The following is a 17045-nucleotide window of genomic DNA, read 5'->3' as shown; positions in this document are numbered from 1 at the left end:
ACTGGGCAGTTAATTCTTGGTAGCTTGCTGGGTTGACCCCAGCCAGCAATTAAGCACCCGCAGTCTATTTGCTCCCAGCCTCCTCTACAGCTGAATGGAATTGCTGGAACAACAAAAGTGTGTAAAAACTTGTGGGCTGAGTTATAGACAGTTTAATAAATGAAAGAAAAAAAAAATAAAAAGGAAAAAAGCAAACTGCCAAGTGATGCAAAAGCTGTTGCTCACCACCTCCCAAGAGCAGACTAATGCCCAGCCCATCTCCAAGGAATGGCTACCTTGGAAAGACAGTATTGTTGCTGACCATGATGTCAAATGGCATGGTCATTTAACTGCCTTTGGTCAGTTGGGGTCAGCTGTCCCCTCCTGGTTGCTTCCACCCCCAGCCTAGTCACTGAGGGACAGGATGAGAAACAGAGAAGCTTTTGAAGCTGTGAAAGCACTGCACAATAATAGTTAAAATACTGGAGTGACACAAATGTGAAACACAGCACTCTATGGGGCTGCTGTTAAGAAATTTACCCCCATCCCAGCCAGACCAAGTACTCTTGGCATTACAGGAATCAGAATGGTTTCTAAATATATTAATGGGATTGAAGAATACTATTTTGATTCCATTTGTATGTCTGTCTTTTCTCTCCTGCATGGCTTGATTGTTTATGTACATAATTGTTGTACAAGCTTCACAAGGTGTACATAAGAAAGCCCCCTAAATTCCTTTGCTCTAAACTTGCACCTCTTATTTAAGCAGTCCACTTCATGATCTTTCTGTTTTCAATACTTTTACTGATTGATCTCAGATTTGCATCAACAGCTGTTAAAGCAACGAGGGTGATACCTCTTCAAAGGGTGACTTCTGACACCAAAAACAGTGATGTGTTGACACAACTGACATTGATGGTAGCTGTACCACTAATTGGAGATGCCTGTGGTAAATCTCCATATTTAGAATTATATGGCCACTGCAAAATTTAGAGATTTGGGGATTACAGTGCTTCAATGTGTACTTACGGTGTAGTCCTACCTCTCAAGAGTTCAAGGAAAAACATTCTGTAAATACTGATGTTCTAAAAGAAAATAGATCCATATTTTTTCAGAGACAGATGAAGCTCTTGTAGTATTGTTTATGTCAAATTTTCATTACTTGTGGTAACCAGCTGTGTTCCAAGAAAGTACTGTGATTGTATGGTGACGTCACTTATGGTTGTTACAGCTTCTGCTCATGTGGTTTTGCTACTGTGTAAGATTTTTTTTCCTGCTTCCTGTAATTAGCATGTAAAGAGTAGACCAGTCTACTTTTCAGGCAGACAAAATTTTCCATCAGAACTAGGTTTAGCATATGCTCAGATGTGCATGGTGAGCAAAGCTGAAAAGAACATAGTTATATTTTCTAGAGCAGACTTGCATTTCACCCAATTCCTTCCTTAGAAGTAAGTCTGAATGTTTTTTGCTAATGGCATGTTTTGCTCCATGCACAAAATTAAATTTATCTCTTAGAATATTTAGATTAGTTTTACAGTCCTCATCAATTTTCTCATGTTACCTTATATAATGATATCCAATAATGGAAAACAGAAGTGTGTGCTTAAGAATTTAAACACAAGTAAAATTAAGAATTACTAAGTCAAGGTTGACAATTTACTCACTCTTGACTGTAGTAGTTTTTTGTGCATACTCACTGGACTAGGGTCTCTTTAGATAATACAATATTCTTTTTCAGGTATTGTAAATAATACAGATTAACATTTTTCTGTATAAATTTTTTAGTATAGTGTATACAGTTAAAAGGGTGAAGCACCTAACAGTCACACAGTGAAAGGGTTATTTTTAGTGTAACCTGTGCACAATACACCTATAGGGCCAAATTTTTAAAGGGGTCTCAATATTCCCTCTGATTTTTATATCTTCAGTCTCTTTTGTGCATGTATGATAGGATTAAGATATCTGAGTTTTTGACTTCAGTCACTAATTGACATATCTTAATCCTTTCATATCTGTCCATAAAATAAGAGGCCATCTTTAAAAATTTCACCTAAAGTGCTCAATTTTGCCTTCAGATACCTCCATGCAACTTCCATTGAAGTAATTGGAGCTGTGCCTGCATATCTGATGGTGGAACTGGACTCATTGCAATTAAGGTACACATTTACCAACATAATTAGTCATCTGGAATAATCACTGGGCCCAGTGTGACATTCTGCATGTGCAGAATTTCCTAGGTTGGACCCTCTGCAGTGTGGGAGGTTGAAGATTATGGTGATACTTTTATCTCTTGCCTTAAATTTGTAGCTGTAGCAGAACTTTAATGAAGTTTGCTGTATTTAATTTTCCTATTTTTAAATACGAAACATGGAAGGAGGACATGAAAACAACATATTTTTCACAGTGTGATATCTTTGTATATTTTTTTTCATATCCAACCAGTGCATAGACAATCTATGAATTCCACAAGCACTTTATGGATGGTATGTGCATCCACAATTGTGGTTTGTGCAAGAGCACACAGTTTAAAATATCCAACCCTGAGGATACTGCTTTCTTTTTGTGTATATTTGTGCTTGCAAAGAACAAACTACAAAGTAGATGTGTAAAGAATCACACAGTTAACTAGCAGCACGAAACCCACATATGGTAACTTTGGTACCTCTTAATTCATAATACAGATCTGTAAACGTCATGATAGTGTGCCTGTTTTCCCCTAAGTTAAGATTCTGTGTTTTGTGATTGAAAATCAGTTCCATGCAGCTTTTAAATTGGTGTCTGTCTCCTGTCACTGGTCTGGGAGGGGCTGTTTACAAAAATCCTGACTTTTAAAACTAATCTTTGGAGAGAATCATGTAGGTCCATGATTGACCTAAAAGCAGAAAAAAAAGATTTTGCAGGGTTTTTCCCAAATAAAACATCCATCTTGAACTTATGACCACACAAAAAATTTCAGCTAAAAGAAGTTGTTCTTCTCGGATGTTATAACCTGTGAAAACCTATGAACATACTGAGTGCTCCAGTAAATTAGAATAGTGACTGGTGAATATTTGTGTCTAGTTCTAGAACTGTTATGAAATGCCAGTTTTCAAGGTTTTGGTTTTATTGGTATTCCTTTGCATTTGTAGTGCCACCAGGTTTAAGGATGGCAGAATATGCTGTTCCCTCTGAAAGTTATGCACTACCACAAAGGTTAACTTACTTTAAGGAAGCTTTAGCCCAGGTGCTTTCACACCAATCTTTCCTTTAGTGTGAGGGCATCTTCCAGTGGCAAGCACAGCCAATATTAATTGCTATAACTTGTTCAAATTGAAGAAGATGCTGTTTATACAATCAAAACTTCTTGAAGGTTTAAGATTAATTTTTTAAACAAACATTATCACAGGGGAATTTAAAATACAAGAAGATACAATACAACTCCTTTGAAACAGAAATAAGCATTAGAGAATTAAGTAGCATTTTAAAGGACTTTTTGTTTAAAAACAATATGTATTTTTACAGTGACAGGTTGAATGGAGAGATTATCTCTCAAAAACAATGTTTAGGTATGGTGAGCAGTTATGTTTTAATATAGTAATAGGACTTAGTTACTTTGAAAGTAAATTTTAATACCTGTTTAATGCATTAACTCTTAGAATGCTACTGTAGTATTTTCTACAGTTAAGCATATACATGGTTAGGTGGTCATAGATTTATGCCCTCTGCATCTAGAATGATTAACAGGTTTATAATTCAGCCTACCACCTAAATTCTTTCAATCTTTCCGTATCTGTTGCACCACCTTGATAATGTATAGAAAACTGGGATGTCTTCCCATTTTCAGGTAAAGACTCCTGGCAATGAAAGTGGTTGATTTCTTGACATTAGTGTTCCTTTGTGATGTGTTTATGCCCTGCTTGTTCTACATGTTTGTACATTTCTTTGTTTTGTTGAGATGGAAATAAGTTAAAATTGTTGCTAAACCATTTTTTTTCCCAAAGTTTTTTCTCTCTTTTTAATTGATTTTCATTGTGTGTTTTTGCAGCAAGCTTAGTAGTGGAGGAGCGAACAAGACAGATGAAAATGAAAGTGCACCGTTATAATCAGACATCAGGGTCTGGTTCTAGTCAAGAACATGAGCGTGAGCAATATACCAAGGTAAAGTTAGCAGTATTCAAATAATACTTTGACTTGAAAATTGAAGGCATAAACATGTTTATTTAAAATTTTATATCACTCTCAAGAACATTGTGTTATAAAGCCTGACAGAGGTGTCTTCACATCTTTGTAACACAGTTTTACCCCATTTGATGTAATTTAGACTTAGTCTTTGATGTCACCTTTTCACATCTGTGAAAAGCAGAACACATGAAAAACAGTTCAAGGATGAAAGATCGTGTTAAACAAAGCTATGTCACCTTGAGCTTTGGAAACCTCAGGCCTGCAAATCCCTGGAGGCTGAAAAAGGCCCTGGTCTTCTACTCTTCACAGGGCCCTTGCTGTCGTCTGATGTATAGAGAGCTAGACACAATTTGATCCAATCTCATGCAGCTGTTTTCATATTTATGTAATATTTTTGCATCTTAATAATGTCATAGATAAAGTATTTCCTTCCTGGAAATATGTCCTGGTTACATTGATCTCTTTTCCTAATAATAATGTAAGGACTTCCTTTGATAATTGTGTATATGAAATTACATGAATGAAGAGAGAACATATAGATTTTTCTTGATAATGCTGAAATGATATCCCCCAGCCACGTAGGTTTTAAACCATGTAAACCTCTCAGCAATCTTCTAAAAATCTCAGAGATCTGTGCCTCTCACAAGTGAAGCTGTGAGGGGCTAATCTCATTTTGCCCTGTGAAACCTAAAAAAGTGGGAACATCTGCAGGAGTCGGGATGGGCAATGTTTATTTAGACTTTGTTTCATTTTTAGAGATGCAGCACTGCTTTTATGTAGTCTAAGTAAAGAGCAAAGACAAAAACAACTGTAGGTGGCTGTGAGGGATGTGTTCCTGCAGTGCTGTTCTTCCACTGCCATGGAGGCCCACACGATCGTGGGGTGTTTACAACGAGCGACCACGGCATGGCACTGTGAATGTAAAAGTTCTCTGGGAAAAAAAAAAAAAAAAAAAGAAACGCACGAAAAAGGTAGTTGGAAGAAAATTACAGCTTTTGTAAATTTAGACTTTCGTGCCTTAAGAGACACATTTCCATGAAGTTCTTCATATCAGTAAGAGCTAAAAACTTGTATTACATTTTAAAAGAGACGGTCTTTCCTTTGGAAACCAGTGCCACACAGAAAACATCATTGTCTGTCTCTCAACAGCTGAGGACATCAGGATGCTCTTGGCATTTATTAGCAGTGCAGAACCAGACTTTTTGTCCCTTCCACTTCAGTACCACTTCTCTTTGTTTCACAAACTTGATGCTTCTGGAGGCCCAAGTTGAAATAATGAATAACACAAGGTACTCAGCAGTACAGAAAAATCAGAAATTCACTTAGGAATGTGTAGTAGGCAAATACGCATCTACCTTGTACCATCTAACGGATTTGAAAAAATTGTTGAAGGTCTTGTTACAGTTAAATATTAAGACAATTTTAATAAGGATGTTTCTTTATTTGAGACCACCTCACTGGGAGCATAGGACTTAAATAAATAAAACAGTTCTCAAATGAAAGAGAAATAGGCTGTAAGTCCTCAGTTACCAAATTGCCAGGTATTAATGCCACACACACATGCAAAAAAAATAAAATAAAAAAAAATAAAAAAATAAAAAAAATGATGGGCAGCCTTCTCCAGGTGGCCCTGCTTGAGCTAGGGGGCTTGGACCAGGTGATTTCCAGAAGTCCCTTCAACTTTGGCCATTTTGTGATACTGGTCAGAAGCCAGAGTTTGCATATTAATTAGGGTATTTCATAAATAAAAGGCCAGATTTCTGATCTGGATTTTTTGTGCTTACAGATTGGTTCAAATTTCATATTTTTCCATCATGAGATACTTTTTTAAAAAAAAAAATCCTGACTCTTAAATATTTATCGTAAATATTATTTATGTTCCTCGTAAATATTGTTGTTGTTCCTCAGTGTATTTCTCTGACTAAGACTAATGTAAATCTGATGTTTGGTTAAATGGTTGGAAAACATCAAACTGCAATTTTACCAATTTACCTTGTCTTTCTGTTTCTGTTATTAACTTTGGTTTTTAAATGTATGTGGAAATGAAATCAAAATTGAAATTTCAGCGTGATCGGTACTAGATGGTACTTTATTTCCTTTTTTTTTTTTTTTCTTTCTTAATCTATGATTAAAACTTTGAGTAAGAAAATTTTCTGTCCATTGTTAAAAGAAAAGTATTTTGGTGGTACATCATGTTCCAACAGATATGTGCTCCTTTCCGTGCTAAAAAAAAGTATTAAAGAGGATGAGTTACTTTTTTTTGGACTTTAAATACAAAAATCTTTAACTTATGTATTTTCTACATCATCTTTTGTAGTATGATGAGCCAATCTATAATAAATTGTTAAGTGCTGAGAACAAATTATATTAGCACATTCTAACACTCTGTACTATATTCAGTGATGTAGCTGTTTGCTTCATATTGCTATGGTGATAGTAGTCACTTTGATGAATGTCTTGTTAAAGCAAGCCTAGTGCTGCTATCTTTCTTTATCCTCAGAAGATGTTGAAGGAATCGTGAAAAATAAACCAGACAGATGAAGATGAGGCAGTTCTAATGAAAATATCATGGCAGGTGATGCAGTAAAGCTAATGAGTGAAAGCGCTTAAGACAATATCTAATTTCTGGTGCCAAAATCAGTGAAAAGTCTTTGCAGGAGCACGACTTACTTTAATTTAAGAAGAAAAATTGTTCAGTGGTCTAATAGACATTTTAGAATAGTGAGAAAGAAATATTAAGTAGCTGTTCAATAAATAGCCATTGCAAGCAGAATTTGTTCCTCTTTAAAAGAAATACTTCTTTCTTTCCTCCATTTTTTCCCTCCCTTTGTCTATTTCTTCAGAAAATATATATTTATATTTCTTAGAGAAATTACACTGTGCTGTACACTGAGAATATGTTCTCTTCAGCTTTTCAGAGCAATTGGCTCACATGGATTCAGTCCTTCCTCTATTTTAGCATTTGCATATATGCATGGTATATTACACCCAAACTTCTTCAAACCTTTCAAAATTTTTTCATCTGTAAGGACTGGATCTTCCTTGCAATAGTGAGTTACATGTCTACAAAATTAATTTCTCAAATTTAAATATTTTATTTTGTATTGACCCCTCCCCCCCCCCTTTTTTTTTTCCAGAAGTACTAGAACATGGCCTTCACAATTTCAAATCTATCTTGTTCATTTCTTACATTTTTGTAATTTTTCCCACTCAGTTTCAGTAGTCACGGACTATTTTTCAAACATACATGGTGGAGTGAGTGAGTAAACGTTTTTAAACATTTGGGTTTTAAACATCTGTTAATGGATTTTGAAAAAGTTAACTGCTGTACAGCATGTGTATAGGTCTTGATGTCTCTTGTGCTCTAAGACCTCAAAGGCTCTTGTCCTCAAAGACCTCACATCTTTATTTCCTTCAGTTTCAGTGAAAGAACTCCATAATTCATCTAAAACTCTTACAACCTAAAAAGCCAAGTGGAAAAACAAACAAACAAACAAAAACAAAATACTCTGGATTTGGCAAAAGGGTTTAAAGAAGGACTTTAAATATCTGTTTTCCTTCCTTCCTTGTACATTGGTAAGGCTGGAAGTGGCTACTATCACTGTTATATATATTTGCTGTTTAAGTGTTTTGGAGACTCAGAACACTTTGGTGGCATAATTCTGCATTTGCACAGATGTAAATTACAGAATATCTTAATTATGCTCTTAATTAAAAAGTCAATACATATTCATTACAAATGCCACACGCAGAACACAAATACCATGCTACAGCTGTTCCAGCTTTCCAGAGAATGTGCAACACATTTTTTTTTTTTTTTTTTTAAGAAGGTCTGTTTATTCAAGACAGTCACTGATCAGAGTACTGTAGTGCCTACTTAAAAGGACATCATTCTATATTTAGATGCACTACCAACTCAGTTAACTCTGTATGTGATCGACTGGAAAGCATTTAGCAAAAAAAGCAAGTGTAGTCATGGCATCAGTTTACTGGCACTCTGGATTTAATTTGACAGTTAAAGTCTACAACAGTAGGCTGTGTAGGAGACAGGATGATAGAATACGGACTACCAAAGTTTATGTGATGCTGGGCAAGGCACCTAAGGATATGCATAGAAAGGAATCCTCTTGGAGGTTAATGTTATTGGTATCTTCTTTTGATCTCCCTTCATCAACATTCAAGAGAAAAATATTTACTGTGTACCATATTGACACTGCAGTCACTCCAAGGTGATTGGATATGGTTTCACAAAATTCAGTAAGATCCATTTGTTTGACTCCTGTGCTTCACCACAACTTTTCCATTGGATGACTTGCTCATTTTTGCTGTACAGGTGCTGGTAGGAGTCACAAACAGGGCCACGGTGCCAGGCACCAGCAGCATTTGGAGGAACCCAATAGTCATAAAACTCAAGGTGCTTTGTGCCATGGTTCAGTGTTTCCTGACAAAATTCCTTGTTAGAGTAAGGTGACTCAAAGGCAGCTATGATCTCAAGACTTGAGTAGGTCCCTCAGTGAACCTAGCCCTTAATGGTTCTCGTCTGTATCTCTTTCTGCATTTTAATTTCCTCATTTCAATCCCCATTTAATTTTCTTATTTAATTCTGTTATTCAAAGCACATGATGAGGCATGTATTTTCAGAGGTTAGTCACCTGAGGCTTTTTCTGTAAAGGAGGAGGCACTCCTTCAGTTTCAAATCTCTGAACTATTCTATGCACCACAGGTTGAGCTGAGAAATCTAGAAATATAAAACCTTAATAATATGGAATATAAATAACGGATTATTAAATTACTTCTATAATGCCTTATAATCAGTAAAATTGCTAATGCTGTTAGTCATTAAGGAACTGTGAAAGTATCATCATAGAATGGAATCATAGAATGGCTCAGGTTGGAGGGGACCTTAAAGATCACATGCTTCCAACCCCCCTGCTGCGGGCAGGGACACCTCCCAATAGATCAGGTTGGATGAGGCCCTGGGCAGTCTGGTCTTGAACACCTCCAGGGATGGGGCACCGCAACCTCTCTGGATAACCTGTTCCAGTGCCTCATCACCCTCTGAGTGAAAAATTTCCTCCTAACATCTAATCTAAATCTCCCTTCTTTTAGTTTAAAACCATTGCCCCGTATGATTGAGCAAGAAGTCGCTCTCTGTCTTTTTTATGAGTATCCACAAAGTACGCTTTATATTTGTGTCTATGCTTTTTTCACTGGTGTCAACACGTCTGCAGTTCATCATACCCCTTTTTTTCACCTATTGCTGATCCAGAAGCAGTGACTCCATAGGTGGTAAAGTGAATGGGAGAACTGCATTTCAAATGTTTATATTTCAGACAGTTACATTGAAAAAATGTCTGTCTTTGTAATACAGAAGCAGACAAACAGTGCAGATAGTATGGGAATTTGAAGCCAGCTGCACACTTCAGCTATGTTCCAAATGAGATTAAATAATGTACTTTGGAATGGAAATGTTACATGAACTTTAACTGCCTAAGACATAGAGATGAAAGAGAAGTGATTGCACTGAAAATTCACTTAATTTTGAAGCTTCAGAATAATTTTTCTGTAATATTTAAGTGTATCATGACAGAGAAATGCATTAAAATACACAGAGTTATGCTGAAGAGCAGTAGGACTCTAGCTGAGTGGGACATTGTTATTTTTGATCCCAACTGGAAGCATGCAGGCTTTTCTGTAATGAAAATATCAAATAAGTGGATCTTGGCTTGTGACTTTTTTATTCTAAATGACAAGTTCAGATGTATTTCAACAATAAAGTATTATTCTTTTAATGTTCACTGACTTAAGAGCACTTCTCTCTCTGAAAGGGAAAAAAAGCTAACTTCAAAATTGCTTTCATTTTGTTAATATGTTTCTCTCCCCCCTCCTCCCCTGACTGTTCATATTATTTGAAAGAAAAGAAAATAATCTTTCACAGGAATTAAAATTTTGAGTAGCAGCAGTGCAAGTTAGTTATATGTCAAAAAAAAAAAAAAAAAAAAAAAGTTAACTAGGAACAGAACAAACCATTTCAGCTGATGTTGCAATTAACAAGTAGCCTGTGCTCTTCCATCAGGGAATCTGTAAGAAAGAAAGGGATAAAGCTATACAAGGTCATGTTTGTTTTTTTTTGTTTTGTTTTGTTTTGTTTTTCCTGTCATCCTCCCAGCCCTTCTTTCATGCTCTTAAAGTTAGCACTCAGGATAGTGCTAACCTCAGGGGAGGTTATCTGACATTACTGAGTTAGCTGATTGTCAAAATGTACTGGAGTACAAATGTAGGGAGTAATAAGTCAAAAAAAAAAAAAAAAAAATGTATGCCTCTTGTAGAGGATAGGGAAATCAGGAAACTGTGTTTCATGGCTTGAAGGTGATACATGCATCTGCATTAGGTGTATATTCACCTGAGCTCGTGTTTGCCAGTCTTTTTAAGTCATACATTTTGCCAACTGGCTCTGCCTGAAAGCTAGTGTCTAGTTCAGCTGAGGATATTCACAAGTGGTCACAGCTTTGTCTATAAGTTGCACATAAAACTGCAGTAAGTTTTATGTAAAAGTTTACAGAGCGCAGATCCAGAAAATGAACTCCCTAGGGCCTCATGTCAAAAACTGCCTAACGTTGCCACATGTTCATAGTTTTCACATAGCATGCCCCAGAAAGTATGGCACTGTTTCAGTCCCTTCCCAGCTGAGGGTCCCTTTCTCTCTAATGATAGTGAATTTTAGTTTTGGTAACCTGGCAATTTAGGTAAGTGTGACATTACTAGGACTAAAGCTTTTTTTTCATATATGTCCAACTGGTGGTGTGGGTAATTTGAGTGTTATGCAATAGATGTGGTATTGCAGTCAGTTTTAACTAACCTAAGCTTCTGGTGTTGACGACAGTGTACTAATTTCTACCCTTCTCCACATGCTCTTCCTGCCAGGTCCTCTGCTGGTTCTCACACTTGTGCACATGTGCAACCAGATCAGGGAACTGATCTGCTTGAGAACGAATATTATTTTTGTTGTTTGCTTTCTTCACGACTAGTGCTCAAGTATCATAATACAAATAGATATTTTGAGGTAGTGAATACACTTTTTTGCTTTTATGATAGGTATTGAAAGCAACCTCTAGTGCCAGCTTCTTGTATCCACTGCATACATATTTAACTATTATAGTTTGAGAGTACTAAAGGTCCAGCAGCCTATTTAAAGTCCAATGCTGTAATTTATTTCAAGTATCTCACTTATTACATAAATACCGCTTTTGATTTCTTTAGTAGACATGTAAACATTATTTAATATAAGTATTCCTCTGAAGTTCATTAAATTTTGTTAGATCCAAAAGCAGCTGTAGAGAATTGTCATACTTAGGTCATTTGTTGTCTCGGTATATGCACTGCATTTTGATGAGACTCCTCACCCTTTCTTTTCTTGATCTCTAGTATAACATACAAACAGATCAGTACAGAAGTTGTGATAACGTCTCTGCCAAATCATCAGATAGTGATGTCAGTGATGTGTCAGCCATTTCCCGAACCAGCAGTGCCTCACGCCTCAGCAGCACAAGTTTTATGTCAGAGCAATCTGAACGCCCTCGGGGCAGAATCAGGTGAGTTCTCAGTGCAGCTTCAATTGTATCACACCCCCTCTTTTGTGCCAAAATACAACTAGAAATAATTGAAAGTAAGTGACCACAGAAGAACTTGGGAAATGTTGTCTGTGTACATATAAGCTGCCTTCCATTGCTAGCCTAAGATGACAATACTTTTTTGCACTTAAGTGTCTAAAACAGAAGTTCCCATGAGGTGATGTATTTGTGGAAGTGGGACTTGAACACACCCTATCTCATTGCTGGTTATGAATCAGTGTAATATATACACCAATATGATATTACAGCAGAAATGTTTCTAGTTTTGTCATATAAAGAATTTGATTACATAAAAGCTTTGTTTTTCTTTCCATCTGTGTGTCTATCTCCATACCTGCCTACTTTTGTTTTGCTGTTTTCATGCATGATGAATTATTGGCTTTGAAACAAGTTTTTCTATAGTAACCTTATATCTCTGCTGTAAAATAGATACATTATCAATAATCAAATCCCTTTCATCCTTGATAATAAGCTACTTCTCAGTTTAGGGATTTTTAAAAAATGTACAAACAGGATCTTGTCTTCGTATAACTTGACAAAACTCTCACCAGCAATAATGGCTGTAGGATTGGCCTTCTGTCTATGATAACATCTACCAATGTCTGTACTCAGAAAAATATGACTGTAGGTGCTAGAAGTCAGGATATGAAGTAGGAATTGTAAAAAATAAAAAAATAAAATTATCCCAATGGAGAAAATCAGTCTGATGAAAGTCTGGATGGCATCATTAAGTACATTGGAACACTTATAGACAGACATACCATTCAAGAAATTCACCTTCAGGGTTTTTAATCTGTTCACAAAATGGAAAGGGATGTTAGGGAAAATCAGAAATTGGGCTCTGTGTATGAAATAGCTCGATCTTGTTTTATTTTTAAAGAAAGTTCACAAGTGTATTAACATGTGTTTTAGTTGGGTGAAATACATCTGTATTAATAATGAAATCCATAATCCAGCAGAACACTGTTAGTGGAAGTATTTGAAGTTGCTCATGTTTGAAGTTCTGATAATGTATTTAAATGCTACATTTCATTGTACCCTAACTTTTTACTACTAGTCTCTTACAAAGGCTTTAATTTTTCCAAAACACGTATATTTTCTAGATACTGAATTTCCTCAACTAGGTCTTTTTAGAGTATTTTTGGCAGTTTGACCAAAATAGGATTTTTACCCATAACTATCTCTGTGTTGAGATGATTTTATCAGGAAGGTTCCCTGGGTTCCTAGCATCTGATCATAAATATCAAAAGGGTCTTAACCCACAAGAACCTGTAACCTTGCCTATGGCAGGAAGGGGGAAACCTGCGATCAGACCTTTGTTCTCGTTCTGTCTCTTTAATTTAATGAGCAGCAGAGCACATTGGATACAGAATAGGCCAAGGTGGTGTACTAAACCATGTGTTTGCAATGGGAGCTTCAGCTGGGAGAGTTCGGCTTCTCTCTAAACTCCTAAAGTCAGATGTAGTTGGAATTCAGATGCTTTCACTTTCTGATACTGTCCAGAGAATCCATGCATAAGACATGAGACACTTGATACTTACTTGCTTTAATTTTCTCTTAACTTCTGGTAGTACTTACATAGTGAATAAAATATATGGTAGTAATATACATTGCAGCTCGTTCAGTAGAAATAGGAAGAAGAAATTAATAGATTCATAAGATACTAATAAATTTTTTTCATCTAAGCTTGCTGTAGTTTTGCTCCCCCAAAGTACCCATAAAGTAAATGAGAGATGGCTAATGCAGTTAGCTTATTTCAACCAATAAATGCAAAGACATAAATTTTAAAATAATTTTGATATTATGTTGGGAGGTATTTTATCCAATAGGTTAACATCTGTTGTTCAAAATTTTTGATGTGAGTTGTTTACAGTTTCTTTTGATGATTGGATATTGTGGCAATGGAAAGGTCAAAGTCTTTGGAGATGTGCAAAAATGATGTATGGTAGGAATTTTATATTAAGTGAGGTCGGAATAAAGGGAAGTTGGGTGCTGAAGAAAAGAAAAGGCTTTTTTCTGATGATCTGAGGCAAACTTAAATTCCTCCCCTCCTGTGTCTATGCTGGTAGTTTCTGTCATATAGTCCTTAATCAGTTCTTGGCACAACTTACTAATTACATGGAAGTGGAGGGTTAATTTGGGGAAAGGATTGGTTATATTGTAAACAGTTTTTCATAGTGAGATTCATCCTGTTCAACTTCAGCCTTAAAAGCTGCATGTGTACAGTAGAATTCATCTAAGATTAGGTATTCATTAAATTATTCATCTAAGTTCTCTGAATTATCATTAAAAGGAAGGAAACAGCTGTCATCTTGGATGGCTTTCTTCATCTTCAGATAAATGTCAAAGATGGGGAAATTGTCCTTTTCTAGCTTTAATTATTATAGGAACCCTAGATAACTAATTAAGGTAGGTTGTTTACTTGTAGGCATCTAAAATTAAGTGAAATGGATTCTTGCCCTTAATTAATGTTTCTTTGAATTCAACGAATTAGAAATTTGAAGTTCAAGTTTTGTTAGTAATTTGAAGTTCAAATTTTCTTTTTGCCTCCAAGGAACCCGATGTTAACTTATATCAAGCATGAGGATATGGGGTAGTTGAGCAGGAGGGGCAAGGAAAAGAACATTTTTTAACCCTCTATTTTCCATCTTACCGAAACACATTTCCACCATCATCTTCATCTGGAAGTGTGTCAGCCCAGTGTCCATGACAAGTGTGTATGTAATGTTATGTTTAAGGTCAAGAAGTTCTTTGAACTGCCAATTTCATTAACCTAGTTATTTTCTCCAGATACCTTCTGGAGATGAGGGCTGTGAAGAACCTAGTCAGTATATAGAAGCTCTAGCAAGGTGTCCCAGTTTTAGCCATCTCACTAAACTAAGTCATCCAACTAGTAGCCTTAGGTGCCTTTTGTACTCAGGAGAAAAATACCTAAATTCAGAATACACAAGCAAGATCAGATGCACCTTCGGAACAAGCTCAGATGCACCTTTGGAAAGGGTGTCTCCATCTCTCTCTCTGTTGAGTTGAGGAGAATGAATCCTAGAACTGTTCACCAGCAAGCTGAGGTAACTATCTTAAATGGAGAAATGTGACTGGAGATTACTCCAGCTTTCAGATTAGTAACCTGAAGTTAAACTGTTCTCTAACATTGGTACAGGAGCTGAAAAGCATTGGTTAATTATTTTTATTTAGAGCTGTGGTGTCAAATTTCTGAATGAAATGCACCAGCTTGTTTTAAGACAGCAGTAGTTTTAGTTAATGTTGTTAGTCAATATAACCCCATCATCCTTCATATGGCATTTCTGAAAAGGGCTATAAATAGGTGTTAGGCATGTGAAAATACAAGGTACTGTCTTTAGGGCTGTCACTAAGAAACCAATAATTTTGCTGTTGTTTTGTACAATATGATTACTCTTAAAGGTCAGAATGACTGAAGTTTCAGGTCACAGTGCAGTTTATATCCACCAACTCTACCACCAGCTCTGTCAGCATGAGCAGTTTCCTGACCTTTCCTCCCAAGTCCTAAGGAAGGAAAAGATCCTTCAAACAGCTAACTAACACCTTTTCCCCATCAGTCTAGAAGAACTGATGAATCCCTCACTCTCTCAATTTTGCAGGTTGGGAATTCTGTCATTTTGGACAGTGTACTATATTATCCTATATTTATAAATATTTATTTATTTATTTTTATTCAAACAGTAAGGATTCTAAAACATTACAATACATCTTTATCTTGTGACTCAAAAGTGTACGCATGTAAGCTCTAAAGCTTAAAGTTGATGTTTGATCAGCAATTTTTAATTTTAATGAGTAACTTCAGTTACATTATATTCTAATTAAATTATTTTTCATGCGCATCAACTGTAGAATAAAATACTGTCTGGATAGTAAGGAGAAAACAAATTGAATCAAACAACACAGAAATATTGTGTTTTATTTGGGTAGTTAGATAACGGTCCAGCTGATCGTTGGATCAAAACTTGGAAATGCAAATTTAATGATATTAGAAAACTTGGGAATGCTGAAGAAGTCAGTAACATAGGTAGAGTGGAAGCAAATCTTTCCTCTCTGTTGATCAATGACAAGACTGCGTCTAAACCTGTTAAGGTAGATGGATAATTTCATTCCTACAGTATAATTGTAATTGAATTACCTGTCAGAAAGCTGTTACATAGCATACATGGAAATACCATTAGATAATCTTCAGTGTGGAGATCTTGTTGATTAGCTATTATAATGCATTGCAAGAGGGAATTATGATTGATGAAAGTTCTAAATATAGGCATATAAAATAGCTTCTTCATTTCTAATTTGTTTAGCATTTTCAGGTGGATGGTATAACAAACAGGTATGCATGGATAAATGAATCTGGATATGAAATTTTTTCAAGCCTCTTTCTTGTTACTGTCCTATGAAGTCTGGTTGACCATCATGTTCCCTAGTGGAAGTCCAGGCAAATATCAGGTGTTGTGGGTTTTGACTTGAATCAGAATCAGACCTGTGAATTTGGCTTGCTGTAGCATTTGGATTTTCTATTTATTTCACGACTGAAGTCAGGTTACTAGTCCTCCTTTATGCAGGTTTGCTCTCATTAGTCATGTTCTCTATGAATTTAAAATAAAGTCAAGCAATACTTTATGCCTGTGTATGCTATAGTTTAATGCAAAAGGTTGATAATTAAGGATCCATGTTAAATACATGACAACTAATCAGCACCATGTAGACTTGATCAGACGAAGAAGGACCTTTGCTCACTTGGTTAAAAATTATGCCCAATGATGTCACAGGTTTTTTTTTTTTTTTTTTTTTTTTTTTTTTTTTTGATGGAGCAAGTAATCCTGGAAATCATTTCTACATGTACATGTACAGACCAAGAGCTTAATTTTGAATAGTCAGAATTAATTTATGAAGGGAAAGTCATGTCTGATCAAATGGACAGCCTTCTTTCATTAACTGACTGTCTTGGTGGATAAAAGAATGGTTGTTCCTTGTCTTCTCTTTAGTAAGGCTTTCAGCACATTCTTCCAAAACATCCTTATGGACAGAAGTACGGCCTGGGTAAGTGGACAATGAGGCAGATTAAAAACTAACTGAATGCCATGCTCAGAAGGTTGTGATCTGTGACGCAAAGTCCAGCTGGAGGCAAGTCACTGGTGGTGTACCCCATGGGTCAGTACTACAGTAATACTGTTTAACATCTTAGTTACTGTGACCATCATGGAAACTTGAATTTCTGGAGTGGAAGTCTTATGTAAACACAGGAGAACACCT

General features: G+C 36.0%; 1 protein-coding gene across 9 annotated transcripts in view; it reads left to right on the top strand.

The window, feature by feature from the left end:
- RIMS1 (regulating synaptic membrane exocytosis 1) overlaps positions 1 to 17045 on the top strand; it is a gene marked incomplete at its 3' end in the record, with an annotated part of 310018 nt that overhangs the window by 234296 nt on the left and 58677 nt on the right. For 4 of the 9 annotated variants that reach the window (XM_082756958.1, XM_082756967.1, XM_082756960.1 and 1 more), the window contains 2 exons: positions 4004 to 4116; positions 11566 to 11732. The exons of the other annotated variants lie outside the window; for them this stretch is intronic. In XM_082756958.1, the coding sequence (XP_082613084.1) occupies positions 4004 to 4116; positions 11566 to 11732 (280 nt within the window). The remainder of the gene's footprint in view (positions 1 to 4003; positions 4117 to 11565; positions 11733 to 17045) is intronic. 9 annotated transcript variants of the gene reach the window in all.

This window comes from Aythya marila (assembly GCF_965140915.1).
Source record: "Aythya marila genome assembly, chromosome: 3".
Classification (NCBI taxonomy): Eukaryota; Metazoa; Chordata; class Aves; order Anseriformes; family Anatidae; genus Aythya; species Aythya marila.
This window is presented reverse-complemented; position numbering and strand designations above follow the sequence as displayed.